A 13,486-nucleotide genomic window follows, 5' to 3' on the forward strand; every position below is an offset into this window, starting at 1 on the left:
CCCCCCCCCCCGGCCCCCCGGGGCGCCCCGCCCGCGAAAGAGTAGCTGTGGGGGAGAGAGAAGTGAGGAACGATAACAATACAAACTTGCTTTTGGACATCTAAGCAACAACGACTTTGCCTTTTTCCACGAATCCATGTTCTCCATCGCCTCCAATAAAAGGTGGACAAATACAGAAACGCACTGTGCCACTTGTTTTACCCTTGACGTCGACCATCGTTTCTGGATCAAAGGGTGCTTCTCCTTCCTTGGTATCGAGTGTAGATATATCAACCTCTTGTCCACGGATAGCCACTGTCAATTTGGTTGCCTTCTCTACAATGTCTGCCACCTTATTGATGTATCGCTTCTCCTCATCCGCCTTTGCATCGTGTTCACGTAAAAAGGGTGAGTACACATCGGCCAAATCTTGGTAAATTGTATCGACAATCCGCTTCTTTTCTGTGGCAGCTGCTTGTTGTAGATCACTGTCTTTGTTGCTTTTGGCGATAATGCATGCTAGTTGTTGTCGCAAGCGTACTGCGAAATCGGATCCATTGGCTGTCAGCCATTCGCTCACTGAAGCATAAGCATCGTTGATCTCCATGCCTGGATAGACGGGGCATTTGAAAATCTCATAGACCAAATGTTCATGCACAAGCTTTTCTGCCAGTAAGTTGATGTGTACGGGCTCAAGTTCAGAGGCACCCTTTGGAATCAAGGCAGGCCATTTGGATGCAAACTTGGATGCGGCGGTTTGCATGTCGGCTTTTTTGTTGAGGGACATGATAAGGCGTGCAATCGAGTATTTTAGTAATTTGAACGTGTCGCGAATGGTCGATAAATCATCATCAGTGGCTCGTACAGAGCGCGTGTGCTCAAAGAATCGATGTTCGATTTGCTGATATTCTTGTTCCTCTTGTTGCAGCATACGTCGCATCTCTTCATATTGTTGTTGCAATGCATGCTTCCGATCAGCTTCTGAAATCACTTCTTTTTGCATATGAGAAATGGCCGTATTCACTTCTTCAAGCTCGCGTAATAGTTCTTGGACCTCGGGTGAATCATCATCTGCATGCTGTCGTGCTAGTGAAAAGGCTCCTCCACCATCATTCTGTATCGAAGTAGGACGTACATCTGATCCAACATCATCTACCAAATGATATGAGTTATAGGTACATGTCATAGAACATACGGCCTTTTACTTACTGTAGGATGGCTCACCATAGTATGAAGTAGCCTGTGAGACGGGTCGATCCAGGGCATCATTATAATATTCAGGCCCTCCACCAAACGAAGCACGATCCCAACCTCGTTGACTGCTTGCCGATGAGATGGAACGCAACTCATTGTCACGATGCTTGTCATTGTTGTCTTTTCCAGTCTTCTTGAAGAATCGACCCACTTTGCTCGCTGTACTTTTCATGGTCTTTGCTCGTTGTACATGCTTTACAGGTGGCTGCTGCTGCTGTTGCTGGTGTTGTGAGTGATGGTCATGCATGCCTTCATGGGGAGGAGGATGCGGTGGCATGGGAGCAGGGAATGGAGACTGGTTTTCGGTCATTGGCAGAGATGTTTAGAATAAACTCAAGCCGAGAAAAGAAAGAGAAGGTGGCAAATAGTAAGAAAGGGGAAGTGGAAACCAGGGCCTAATGGGCTTAGTGTCTTTGGTAGCTAAATGCTAATCTCTCTCGGTGTCTGCTATTTTTAGCTGTGGCAGCCAATCCATTATCTTTGTATCACAGATCGCAATATGCGTAGTACATTGGCCCGCTCGGGGAGAATGCAGCTATCATCTTGACGCATGAATTCCTTGAACATTGTTGTTTACTAGTATTGTTTATACATAAGATTCCATATCATCATATAAACGAATGAAAAGAAAACATCATGGCACTGGTGAAATGTTGATGTAATGCACGTTTCCAATGACAACCACCGCCGCCCTTTCCCAAAAAGAAACCTGCCATTATTGCACGTGCACAGGCCATACATTGTTGTAGTATACTGAACTTTACTCGGTGATCGCCCACATAGAGATGCTATAGACTAAACAAATTCCGTCATACCATTGTGCCACCGATGAATGCTCACCCTTAATAAATTGGTGTTCTTTTGACAGTTTGCTATTCACAACAACGAATAAACATAGTTGCATCCCCAATGAAATGAATGTTTTAGCAATGACAGCTACTACCCTGGTTCGCAAGGAAAAGGATATGTACTCCTCCTTCCATCATACAACACCGCCCACAAACAAATAAAAATAGTTTGTTTTCTCATTCATTCGCACATACACCACACCCACCATCCACTTTTGACAGCTTCTTCTTCCCCGTTTTATGCTCTAGAGTCTCTCATAATGAGCACAATGATCCCCAAGGAACCAAGGATAGAATCGATGACCAAGGGCGTGGCAATGTGAGATGTATGCAGAGGCTGCAATAAACTTGAATCGCCTACTGTTTCTAGCTCCACTGCTGAACCCCTTTTCTCCAACATCGTTACTACCCAGCGGCACATCTATAGCAAAATGCATGCTCGGGAGCAAGTCTTCTCTCACTCTCACTCTCCCCTAACTCCTCAAAATTTGGTTGTTGCCCTTCAGCTCCTTTTTTTTTGGCACACAAAACATTTGTATATAAAGGTATCTACCTGTTCTCCTTCTCTCTTGGTCAAGCGATACACTTCTTCTTCTTTTCCTTTACCATTCTCATCATCATGAATACTACTTTTACTACTACTACTCGCGTGTTGCTATCTTTGCTAATCTTGAGCTTGGTGGGGACCCATTCGTTAGCCCAGCTGTCAGCTCCCATGAGAAATTATAATGTCACAAGCCCTGTGTCCAATGGCCCTTATGTCGTGGATCGTATCCTACCATGCACCTATCGTCTTATGAGTGATGTTGACAGTTCATGTATGGATCCCATTGATGGAAAATAAGTTTGCATTTATAGACATTGGGTGGATATCTTTTATTAACCATGTTCATCATTCTATGGATCAACAGCGCTTCGTCTCCAAATCATTCTTAAACCAGTGGCTACGACGCCAACAACCTCATCATCGGGTAATCAACAACATGGTGCTGGTGCTGCTGCAAGTGCTGCTCCTGCATCGGCTGCTGCTGCATCACCTACTACTGGAGGAGGAGGAGGATCATCAACAAATAGCAGCAGTAGCAGCAGTAGTGGTAGTGGTGGTAAGAATGCTACGCAACCGGAGCCTATTGTGATTACGGATAATGCGGATGTGTCAAAAACGGAAGCATCCGCCAAGCATGATGGGAACATTACATACTATGAGCATTCATTCAACTTTAAGATCCCATCGACTGTGGCACCAGGGCGTTACAATGTCGTGTTTTTTGATGCTTCAACGAATACTGAACTCCCCATTCCTATCGAAATCCGGTCAGCTGCACCCGCTCAGTCTCCCAATGGCAGTTCAGGGGGCAAGACATTGGGCGGTTCCTCGAACGGTAATTCAAATGATGGTCATTCTCAGAGCATCTTTGCTTCTTCCACCATGTCAACGCCATCTGCTTGCACCTTTACACGTATTATTATCATGTTGTCCATTGTAATGTTTGCATTTGCTGTTTGAACAAAGAAAATAGATATCATCATCTTGATTTTGTATCTCACGTGTGTTGTGATTCTCTTGATTGCCTTTTTTATCCTGTTGTCGTCGCTGCTTCTTTCCCTCTCTCCTCCTCCTACTCACTCACTCACTCACTCCTCATTTAACTCCTTTAACTTTCCCCCCCTCAATGGACGAAGAAGAATTCAGCAATGTCACATGGGATATCCAAGACAATACCAAACATGATACTCTCGACCCTTTATCTGATATCACTGATAGTCTAAATCAACCTATACAACAACAACCGCCTATAGAGGTACATACGCAGCAGCAACCTTTCTTCTCTTGGCATTCACATTTTGAAACTTTCCGTGATAGCAGGAGTCTTCGAATGGTGATCCAGCATCTTCCTTGACGTCCATTGATGTTCAGCAGTCCAATGATCCTCTTGTGTCTGGTGCAAGCATTGAGAAAGGTGGTGGTGGCTCGTGGTTGCAGGACGACAATAAGCTTACCCTGCATGATAATGCTGAATCTTCCTCGTCGCCGTTCGCCACTCGGAGCCAACAAGATCAACCTCAGCATAACATCTTGGTGTCCGATCCACGGAAAGAAAACGATTACATTTCATATCGTATCGTATCTCCTGTAAGTGCTCTATCCCTAAAGTTGTCTTTATAGGCGGCGTACTCATATCATCATGTGATTAGAAATCATCTGTGCGGCGTCGCTTCCAGGACTTTGTATGGCTCTACAATGTATTATACACACACTTTCCAGCATGCTTTGTACCCCCTCTTCCAGACAAGCATAGGATGGGTAAGTGGACATGAACACCCTCCCCCCCCCAACCCCATATGAGCATCCAAGTGACTCGAGAATGGATTTAGAGTATGTCAAGGGTGATCGATTCAGTAGCGAGTTCATTGAACGTCGACGCGTCAGGTATGTCGTTTCACAATGAATGGCTCTTTTACACAAATAGGCTGACCAGTCAAACATAGCCTCCAGCGATATCTCCAACGCATTGCACGTCATCCCGTATTACAAAAATCCGAGTTCTTTATCATGTTTCTTGAATCGTCAAAGTTTGTGCGTATACATAAAGGATGGGATGGGGATATGCATAAACAGCACTAATTTTGCCATGCAAATGCCTAGAATGATGCCTCAGCTCGTGCACTTCGTGAAAGCCAAGAGACCATGATGGATACCATTAGCGACTCCCTCGTGAATGCATTTGTCAAAATCCGGAAAAAGGATGAGCGCTTTGTCGAGATGAAAGACCGTGTGGATCGTCTTCAAGAGAACATGAGTCTTTTGGAAAAGACATTACTACGTACCAACAAACGCACAGAAGGTAAAAAGTCATCCGATGATTGATTAAAAAATGCGCTTGCTTGACGCTTTCCAATAATAGACATGGCACACGACTACAAAGAGCTTGCAAGCAGCATGGCTGGATTGGCTGAACATGAGAACCGGATAGGGTTACCACTCGGCAAATTTGCTACAGGATTGTTGAGCTATTCACAACACATGAAGGAGATGGCTACGCACGATGGCATGTGGCTAAGTGAAGTTCATGATTTTATGGCCTATTACAATGTTGTCAAGGTAATGCATGCGTATCCATGGAAACGGGAAATGTGATTAATTAGGCTATTGTGTATGTATGTAGAGTGTGCTCAAACTACGGGATCAAAAGCAATTGGACTTTGAAGAGCTTTCAGATTATCTCCAAGCAACCATCACAGAGCGAGAGAAAACACTACATCCGCGACCAGGGGAAGGTGGAGGCTATAATCTGACAGGCTATTTTACTGGAAAGCTAAATGAAGTGCGAGGTGCTGATGCTGACAAGATTCGGAGGGAAAAGGTGCTTCGATTGGATGAGCAAATTCGAGAGGTATGTATAGCACTAGCAAGGTTCATCTATCGTGATATTAATACCCTCCACACTATAGCTTCAAGATGCCGTTGAACAAACACATCAAGTATCCACAGGCTTTTCAGAGCAAGTAAAGCGCGAAGATGGGTATTTGGCACGTACAAAGTCATGTGAAATGCGTGAAGCGCTGAGTGATTACACAAATGCCAAAGTCGACTTTTATCAGCAGGTAAATGATGCATTCATTCTTCTGTTTTCCCCCCCCCTTTTTTGCTCATGAATGTGCGTTGATGGTGATATAGAGTGCAACGATATGGCGTGATATTGTCAATAGCTTAGAGCAATTGGAAGGATAGCTTGTATGTAATTCATCATAGCGTTTTTATATATGTAACAAAAAGAAACAAGGATTCTAGTCGGTTTTTGATTTACTCGCCACGGCTGTAAACCCATTGACCCTTAGGAACAGGGACTTCAAGAGGTTCCCAAGGCTTCCATTCCTCCATCTTGCCAACGAGCTTGAGTTCTTCTTCAGCTTGGATAATGAGTTCCTCGATCTGACCATTGTCGATAGTCTTTTCAATCTCGGACACGTCCTCATTGCCTTCAACAATGGCAAGACGGTGCTGAGTCATCGATTCAGTTGCTTGGCGGTAGACAGCGCTTGCTGGAAGACGCGACAAAGCGGTGAGTGTCTTGTTGTATGTTTGAATGAGGTGTGGGCGTGGGTTGGGATGAACGGGAATGCCGGTAAGACCAGTGGAGGCCTAATGCTTTATCGTCAACGCGTCTGATGCATGTCATGTGTAAAAGATTGCTTGTCCCCTTACCTTCTTGGCCGCCTGCAGCAATGGACGGGTGAAGAACATTATAGGGTGGAAGTCTTAAAGGTGTTGTTTGTGGAGACCCGGCTTTGTTGCCCGCTTGTGCCCACTATGGCCGCAGTCACGAGGAACTCCCAATCCTATTTTGATAGTCGGTGTCTATCCTAAATTAATACACTTTGCTATTGTCTAGTGGATTGTTTATGATCAATAGGATACATGCATCTTCTTTAATAAAGCAAAGGACATAAGATTTTCAAATATTGACGAGTAAAGCAAGCAATAGCTCTATACAAAGACTTTTTCAATTTGAAAAGATACGATTTCTAGTTGGTGTTTGCACAACAGAATTCTATATCAACGATTTCTTTGGGAGCAGTTGCAGTAAGCACATAGGGCTCTTCTTCGCCCACGACACAGTTATCTTCGATACGGATGGCAGTGCCTTGATATTCACGAGGGAATCGGTCATCGTAAGGTACATAGATGCCTGGCTCAATGGTGATAACCATATTCTTCTTTAGCCTACGTGACCTATCAAGATCATGGCAATCGTGCACATCAAGTCCCAGATAATGACCAACATGGTGAGGATAGAGGATACGCTCGAGATCCTACATATACATGGGTGGATACGTCGTTAATATCCTTGTTGCTCTAGGTTGTGGATAAACTTCTTACCCATCTATTTGTTTGGAATCCAATTTTCGCCAATTCCTCCTTCATTAATCGTGCAGAAACAGCATGGATACCGTGTAGTGAAATCTTGGCTTGTTCTGTACAGAGCTATGTGTATGATTTAGCAATCATAACAGGGATTACATTAAAGGGTGGGTCATCACTTACCTTGATGCATGCTTTATTGACATTCAAAACGGCTTGATACAATTGACGTTGTGGTTCAGTGAACTTGCCATTGACAGGCCAAGTACGTGTAATGTCGCTTGCATAACCATGATATTCACCACCACAATCCACCAGCACAAGATCACCATCTCTGTTAAAAAGATATATTAGAACAAAGCAACCACGAATGAATGGACCATGTACCAACCTGAGTTTCATGTCATTGCGTACATAATGCATTGACAATCCATTAGGGCCGCCAGCGACCACTGGGACATAGGCAAGGATACTCGATCCACGCATGCGACATTCATAATCCAGCTTTGCCCACAATTGCGATTCTGAATATCCAGGTTGTGTCCATTTCATAGCCTACACACAAACGTTAATGTGGGTGCCCTCAGTCACTCAGTCACTCACCCACTACGTACCTCAATAAAAGCCTTTGCACTGATATGACCCGATTGTTTCATGAGCTCGATCTCATTGTCGCTTTTGATAATACGCATTTCTTGTACAAGAACTGAAAGAGGCTTCACCGATCGTTGGTTCTTGGCTATGCATGAATGAACAAAGTGTCAGCAAAATCACACACAATTTTGTCCTATCATTCCCATGTGCAGGAACCTGATCCTTACACACCCTTTAAGAAATTGAACCACGAGGAAGACCTACCAAAGTCCACGAGACGTGTAGCATCCGAAGCGGCCAAGATGGATGACGCAGGGGGTTTATCCATGAAGACATGTTTTGCTTGTAGTGCATCCTTTAGGAACATGGGGAAACGTGCATTGTCATAGGCCTATAATCAATCAAGGATGAGTTATTTTCCAAGCAGGTAAAAAAGATAAAGGCATACCTCATCAGCAGCGAATAATTCTTTTGCACCATCCACACCAGTACGAGGACCATCCCATAATTCATCGGCAGGACTTTTGGGTGGGACAAACATGGTTTGCTTGTATCCTCTAGATGAATCGTTCTTTTCTTCCAACCCATCGTCAGCAGCTATCCCATCTTGTATCTCCTTTGTTCATCACTGTACCCAAAATCATGGCCGCGTCTGGTTCATTGAATCCACTGAGGTAGGAGAAATCCGTGTTTTGGTGGAAGGGATAAAAGACATTGTTGGACATGTAGCGTGTGCCATAACCAGCACTGATGACAGCACTTCCTTCAGGCAATACTTTCATGAGATTGGCTCTTCGTCGTTCATACTCGGTTGCAGGGAGACCAGGTGTCACTATCGGAAAATTGTGTGCATGGATTTAGCCGTCTATTCTCCTTATCAACAAAAGGCCATTGTTGTATCCATACCTTCCCCTTTTTTCATAAGATAAGGATGGCTATATACAGTGGGTTGTCCAAACGATCGCTGGTGGGTTTCTGGAACAAGATCAGATACGGTGGTGCCCGAAAAGGGTGCTTTGCGTTGAATGAGGCGAGTGGTACGCGTGGCTGCAAGGCGTGCACCAAGCAATGAAACTACATGGAGGGGGAGGATCACAATGACATGTATGAGAAAAGAGAGAGCGAGAGACAAGTAGCATGGGTCATTGGGATTGGGATCACTTGCCACCAAGGGAGGATCGTGCCTGGCAGTACATGTGGGAAAAGTGTCAAAACCCGGGGTGTGAGATAAAGCGAATAGATAGGTTGGTTGGTGGTAGTGGTGGTCACAATCATTTATATGTCAGGCGGCTGTTGCCATCATCACACGTACACGTACACGCACCACAGACACACGCATACATCACCAGTGCGCGCTTACTCGGAGCATTTCGGATAAAGTGGGATGGGTTGAATAGGCATTGAGCGTATCCTAGTTACTGTTGTATCCAAGGAATCCTATTGATCACCCACAATCCTATCCTTCTCCTCTCCAAAGAACCCGCTTTTGCCCACCTGCCTTCCTATTCATATCCCTCCCTCATCATGACAACAATATAACACTATAATAATCTCATTGATATCCTGAACAAGGGAACATTGTTCTTGAAAGAGAGAGAGTGTGTGTGTGATATGCATTCGAACTATCTATGGTTGCGGAGGGGAAAAAGAATTGTGATGTAAACACACAGCCAAGTTATCTTATTGAGCATCAGCACGGGAAGCAATGTAGTCAATAGCTTGGTTCACGGATTTGATTTCATCAGCCTCCTTGTCAGGGATCTCGACACCAAATTCTTCTTCGATGGCCATCACAACTTCAACAGCATCCAAGCTATCCAAACCGAGGTCATTGATAAAGTTGGAGGCGTTGGTAACCTATACATACACCATACACAAATAAGTCCATGATCCCATCCATTCAACATATATATGTGTATCTGTCATTTACCTTGGAGGCGTCAACCTTATCGAAACCCTTGACGATATCAAGAACGCGCGATTCGACATTCTCACGGGGAACACCACCAGTAGTATAAAGACGAGTGAGGACAGCGGGAGTAGCGCGGAAAGCAGCTTGACGGCTCACAGTAGAAACAGAAGCAGCGCGCGATGCAGCATTAAGCAAAACAGAAGGACGGAAGAACATGGTCAATGACTAAAGATTCGAAAAGCGGAAAGAAACGAAACCACACAAACGCTGGCAAATGTACCCCATCATCAAGACTTGCCTGTGTGACTCCTCTCATCCCCGCCAACGCCCGCTTTTCATCTCTTTAACACACTAGAATCCTATACAACACCTCCAACTCCTCCTCCCATCTTCATTCTTACAACAATAAAGCCCTGTCATAGATGATGGTAAAGGATAGTCATAAGCGCGATAAGATTATTTGGTAACACTTGCATCTCCTTGGCTATTTCATACAAGCAAAGAAACTGATGGAAATGTGTATAGAGCCCTTTGTTCTTCATTCATAAGCCCGACGACGTGATATGGCATCTTTAAGGGCGACGATGAATTAGTCCTCGACAACAATGATTGCGTTCTTTCAAGTTAATGAACAATGCATTGCTTATGAATAATGAATCAAAGACGGTGTTCTCAAGATAGAATTAATTGTGGCTCTTAACACTAATCACAATGCTTATAATAGACCAGCAAATGTATTATTCTAACCTTTCCCAAATCAATAATAACAACAACGGTAGCCTTATGGGTTTCCAGATGATGAGGATGTGGGGACATTGACAATGTAATAGGGCAGGGCAGGCTAATAACAACCATGCTTATCATTAGTCATCTTACACGACGCAACACAATGAAAATGTCTCTTGTAACTTGCCTGTATCTTTTGATTCTTTTCACATTGGACCAACCAATCGGGTTTGACAGCCGGTATAGAACTTGTGAGCGCTTTATCATACTTTGGACCACGTGGTACTTCTGCAATGAGATGGGTAGTGTCGCTGGTAATGTCTTCTTGCCATGTAGCTCCCACTTTGTCGAGTAATTGCTTCATTTCTGATACGACTGCTGGTTCTGGTTCATTGAATTCACCAAATACGACAACGATGCCGGATAAATCCTCCATCTTATGGGTGCGTACAGTGACTCGGTTGGATTCGTATTTGCCTGCCGTAGTCTTCATCACCAAATGGAACTCGTATTCATGATCCACATCCAATCCTGATAGCTTCATGGTATGTGTATCGGTAGGCACGTGCTAAAACAGTGATAGAAGATTGGCATCCCACTTTTTTTTCTATCTTTGTTGCTTTAGCCTTCCTTACATGAGCCAATTTGGTATCATTCTTGTATATTTCAAGTGCACGCAATTCAGCCGTGTGCAACTCCAGTGGATCCCATTCAAGTGTCAATGATGTCTGTGTAATGTTGCGCACACGCAAAACTGGATTCCCTGGTTCAACTTGGCCGTATTTCTTCAGGATCGTATCTTGTAGGTCCCAAAACTCGTGCATCTTTTTCTCCTCCTCATCTGAGTTGCGGTTCACAGTAATGTTCACAATGCTTCCCGATGTAACACCATTCGGCAATAGCAAGGAAGGAAACTCAATGAGATGATGATCGTCCGTCAAGAGAATGGCCTGTCAAGGGGAGGTGTGCATAAAGAGTATCCCATTAGCCTACCAAGGCTTTATCGACGCGTTTTCTATTGTCGTATCGTACCATACCAGCATCAAGCCGGCCTACTGTAAACTGAACAGAGGTCATAGTCAAGTGTACAAAGCTGTAAACAACCCGCTACTCTTTGCATATATGGATCCAAGCTGACCTAGACATTTGGCGGAATCTCAACACAACACACCTTGGCCGCATTGGTATTTGCCTGATTTGCGTTGCCATGGAAATCGTATCTCTTGGTTACTTTTGCTCTTGTTCGCCAAATCTGGAGACACAATGAATCATTCTACTTCAAAGACCATGGATCCTCGATGCTATTGCCACACACTCATCTTCGAATGGCAAGGCCTGTACTCTCCCTTCCCATGGCTCCTCCTCCCAAGGCGTATAGGATCGATATTTTAGCTGGTGTATTATGTATTACATTTGCTATTAGTAGTGGCTATTTGTACACGACGTGATTATATACAAGTGTGTTATTACCTTATACTGATCCAAATCAACCTTACCATAGGCAAAAGAAGACGTCTAAACGACATGATACCTCCAAAAATGCATGTCCAAAAGGTGATTGAGATGAGACAACAAAGGGATCATACTTTAACTAACGTGGGAACCTCTTTCTACAACAGGGACAACGACCAACAACGTGGTTCAATTATGCCAGCCAACAAGATCAATCATGGTCGTGTCCAAAGCATCATCATCATCATCAATGTATCAGCTACGTGCACTCTACCTTGGTCCAAAGGGTATTTCTCAAGTATGTCATAGACCCTACAGCAACATGATTCATAGATGTAAAAGATAGAGCGTTGTTTATTGCAAAGAAGTAAATAGTGATTTCCGTCAGTGGTATTATTGTGGAAGGGTGGTGGATGGATCCAATGTGCGGGGTGTGGGGGGGCATATCAGACACGACCACGTTTTGTCGCTCTCGCGCTTTCTTTTGCTCACTTTTAGTCACCAACCAAGAGCAAGCCTCGCTTCCATGGCATCCAATCAACCCGTACATTCGGTTCTCTTTGACAATTCAGCACCTCAGGGCGGTGGTGGTGGTTACTATGATTCGCCTGGAGGTGGTGGTGCTGGTGCTGACGGTCTTCAATTCTACAACTCTTCCTATGGCGATCAGTATACTTCATCATCCTATTATGCTCAACCTCCTCCTGCTGCATCGGGTGACATGCGTGGCCCTGGCTTCGACTATCAATCAGGTTCCTTTTGGAGTGCATTTGGTACTGGCGGATTTGCAGATGAGCCACCCCTTCTCGAAGAGCTTGGTATCAACTTTGATCATATCAAGACAAAGGTAAGCAGGAGGTTGGATCCCCCACACGTGTACACATACATTCGTTGCCATGGAAAGGGAAAGAGAGAAAAGGGACGTGTATACATATTGATGGACCTCTTTTCTTCTATTAGAGCTTGACTGTATTGAATCCCATTCGAGCTGTGCCCGATACAATCATGGATGATGCGGATATGGCAGGCCCACTATTGTTTGTATTTTTATTTGGTATCTTTTTGATGCTTTCAGGCAAGGTCCATTTCGGTTACATTTATGGCGTCGGCTTACTTGGCGTGGTCTCTATCTTTTTGATCCTGAATATGATGAGTGAAACGGGTATCGATTGGTCAAGGACAGCGAGTGTCCTCGGTTATTGCTTGCTTCCAATGGTCATGTTGAGTGGGTTCAGTGTCGTACTTCCATTGGGTGGATTCGTCGGTTTGCTGCTTACGGCTGTTAGCATTCTATGGTGCACTTATTCAAGCTCTGGCATGTTCACAAGCGTTTTGCATATGAGCGAACAGCGCTTCCTTGTCGCATACCCTGTCGGTCTCTTTTACGCTTGCTTTGCTTTGATGACCGTTTATTAGAAAGGATCCAACACCCCTCACCCACCCCACCCTCCTCCTTCAAATCTGTATATAGAAACTAGCTAATGGATGAACACAGTATCAACAATGAGATACATATTTGCTTGCTATACTTTTATGTTGAGGATATCTACAATTGATCATTGGATGGGATTATTAAGAGCGCACCTTGGTATTGGGTTCCTTGGCATTCCTTGAGTAGCTATCTCAATGAGGAAAAGGGATTATCAAGCGTCTCAATGTTCGTCTGACACCTTCAATAAGAATGTATACAAATGTAGGATCCCAAATACAGTCATCCAAATACAATAGTAAACGTAACATTTTGGGTCATCAGTGATCCAATCACGTGGTGCCACTTGCCCTCATCATGTCAACATTGGAAATAACACACTCGCAAGTGCCAAAGCGTGTCCGGCGTATCATACCCTTGAAATCAAA

At 44.3% G+C, this 13,486-nt stretch overlaps 8 protein-coding genes across 8 annotated transcripts; 3 read left to right on the forward strand and 5 right to left on the reverse strand.

Annotated features, from left to right (window-relative positions):
- Window positions 1-100: 100 nt before the first annotated feature.
- Window positions 101-1,543, reverse strand: O0I10_002832 (DNA phosphorothioation-dependent restriction protein DptG; the record flags this gene model as incomplete). The annotated part of the gene is made up of 2 exons (XM_058482910.1): window positions 101-1,131; window positions 1,189-1,543. 2 exons carry the CDS (start codon window positions 1,541-1,543, stop codon window positions 101-103), a joined length of 1,386 nt encoding a protein of 461 aa, XP_058346477.1.
- A 1,157-nt stretch (window positions 1,544-2,700) lies between these two features.
- On the forward strand, window positions 2,701-3,588 carry O0I10_002833 (uncharacterized protein; the record flags this gene model as incomplete). Its single annotated transcript, XM_058482911.1, has 2 exons — window positions 2,701-2,899; window positions 2,993-3,588. The coding sequence occupies 2 exons, from the start codon at window positions 2,701-2,703 to the stop codon at window positions 3,586-3,588; spliced, it is 795 nt and encodes a 264-aa protein (XP_058346478.1).
- A 166-nt stretch (window positions 3,589-3,754) lies between these two features.
- Window positions 3,755-5,814, forward strand: O0I10_002834 (uncharacterized protein; the record flags this gene model as incomplete). Its single annotated transcript, XM_058482912.1, has 10 exons — window positions 3,755-3,883; window positions 3,946-4,215; window positions 4,278-4,386; window positions 4,458-4,512; window positions 4,572-4,659; window positions 4,729-4,927; window positions 4,988-5,184; window positions 5,249-5,476; window positions 5,535-5,687; window positions 5,761-5,814. The coding sequence occupies 10 exons, from the start codon at window positions 3,755-3,757 to the stop codon at window positions 5,812-5,814; spliced, it is 1,482 nt and encodes a 493-aa protein (XP_058346479.1).
- Window positions 5,815-5,886: 72 nt separating this feature from the next.
- Window positions 5,887-6,327, reverse strand: O0I10_002835 (uncharacterized protein; the record flags this gene model as incomplete). The annotated part of the gene is made up of 2 exons (XM_058482913.1): window positions 5,887-6,225; window positions 6,289-6,327. 2 exons carry the CDS (start codon window positions 6,325-6,327, stop codon window positions 5,887-5,889), a joined length of 378 nt encoding a protein of 125 aa, XP_058346480.1.
- Window positions 6,328-6,608: 281 nt separating this feature from the next.
- O0I10_002836 (uncharacterized protein) lies at window positions 6,609-8,735 on the reverse strand (the record flags this gene model as incomplete). The annotated part of the gene is made up of 10 exons (XM_058482914.1): window positions 6,609-6,896; window positions 6,964-7,068; window positions 7,129-7,279; window positions 7,337-7,500; window positions 7,560-7,684; window positions 7,804-7,930; window positions 7,988-8,115; window positions 8,174-8,371; window positions 8,446-8,613; window positions 8,705-8,735. The coding sequence occupies 10 exons, from the start codon at window positions 8,733-8,735 to the stop codon at window positions 6,609-6,611; spliced, it is 1,485 nt and encodes a 494-aa protein (XP_058346481.1).
- Window positions 8,736-9,219: 484 nt separating this feature from the next.
- Window positions 9,220-9,667, reverse strand: O0I10_002837 (acyl carrier protein; the record flags this gene model as incomplete). The annotated part of the gene is made up of 2 exons (XM_058482915.1): window positions 9,220-9,396; window positions 9,470-9,667. The coding sequence occupies 2 exons, from the start codon at window positions 9,665-9,667 to the stop codon at window positions 9,220-9,222; spliced, it is 375 nt and encodes a 124-aa protein (XP_058346482.1).
- Window positions 9,668-10,232: 565 nt separating this feature from the next.
- O0I10_002838 (uncharacterized protein) lies at window positions 10,233-11,254 on the reverse strand (the record flags this gene model as incomplete). The annotated part of the gene is made up of 4 exons (XM_058482916.1): window positions 10,233-10,292; window positions 10,365-10,745; window positions 10,813-11,127; window positions 11,210-11,254. The coding sequence occupies 4 exons, from the start codon at window positions 11,252-11,254 to the stop codon at window positions 10,233-10,235; spliced, it is 801 nt and encodes a 266-aa protein (XP_058346483.1).
- A 901-nt stretch (window positions 11,255-12,155) lies between these two features.
- O0I10_002839 (uncharacterized protein) lies at window positions 12,156-13,045 on the forward strand (the record flags this gene model as incomplete). Its single annotated transcript, XM_058482917.1, has 2 exons — window positions 12,156-12,476; window positions 12,590-13,045. The coding sequence occupies 2 exons, from the start codon at window positions 12,156-12,158 to the stop codon at window positions 13,043-13,045; spliced, it is 777 nt and encodes a 258-aa protein (XP_058346484.1).
- Window positions 13,046-13,486: the final 441 nt, after the last annotated feature.

This window comes from Lichtheimia ornata, assembly GCF_029851405.1.
Source record: "Lichtheimia ornata isolate CBS 291.66 chromosome Unknown scaffold00008, whole genome shotgun sequence".
Taxonomy (NCBI): Eukaryota; Fungi; Mucoromycota; class Mucoromycetes; order Mucorales; family Lichtheimiaceae; genus Lichtheimia; species Lichtheimia ornata.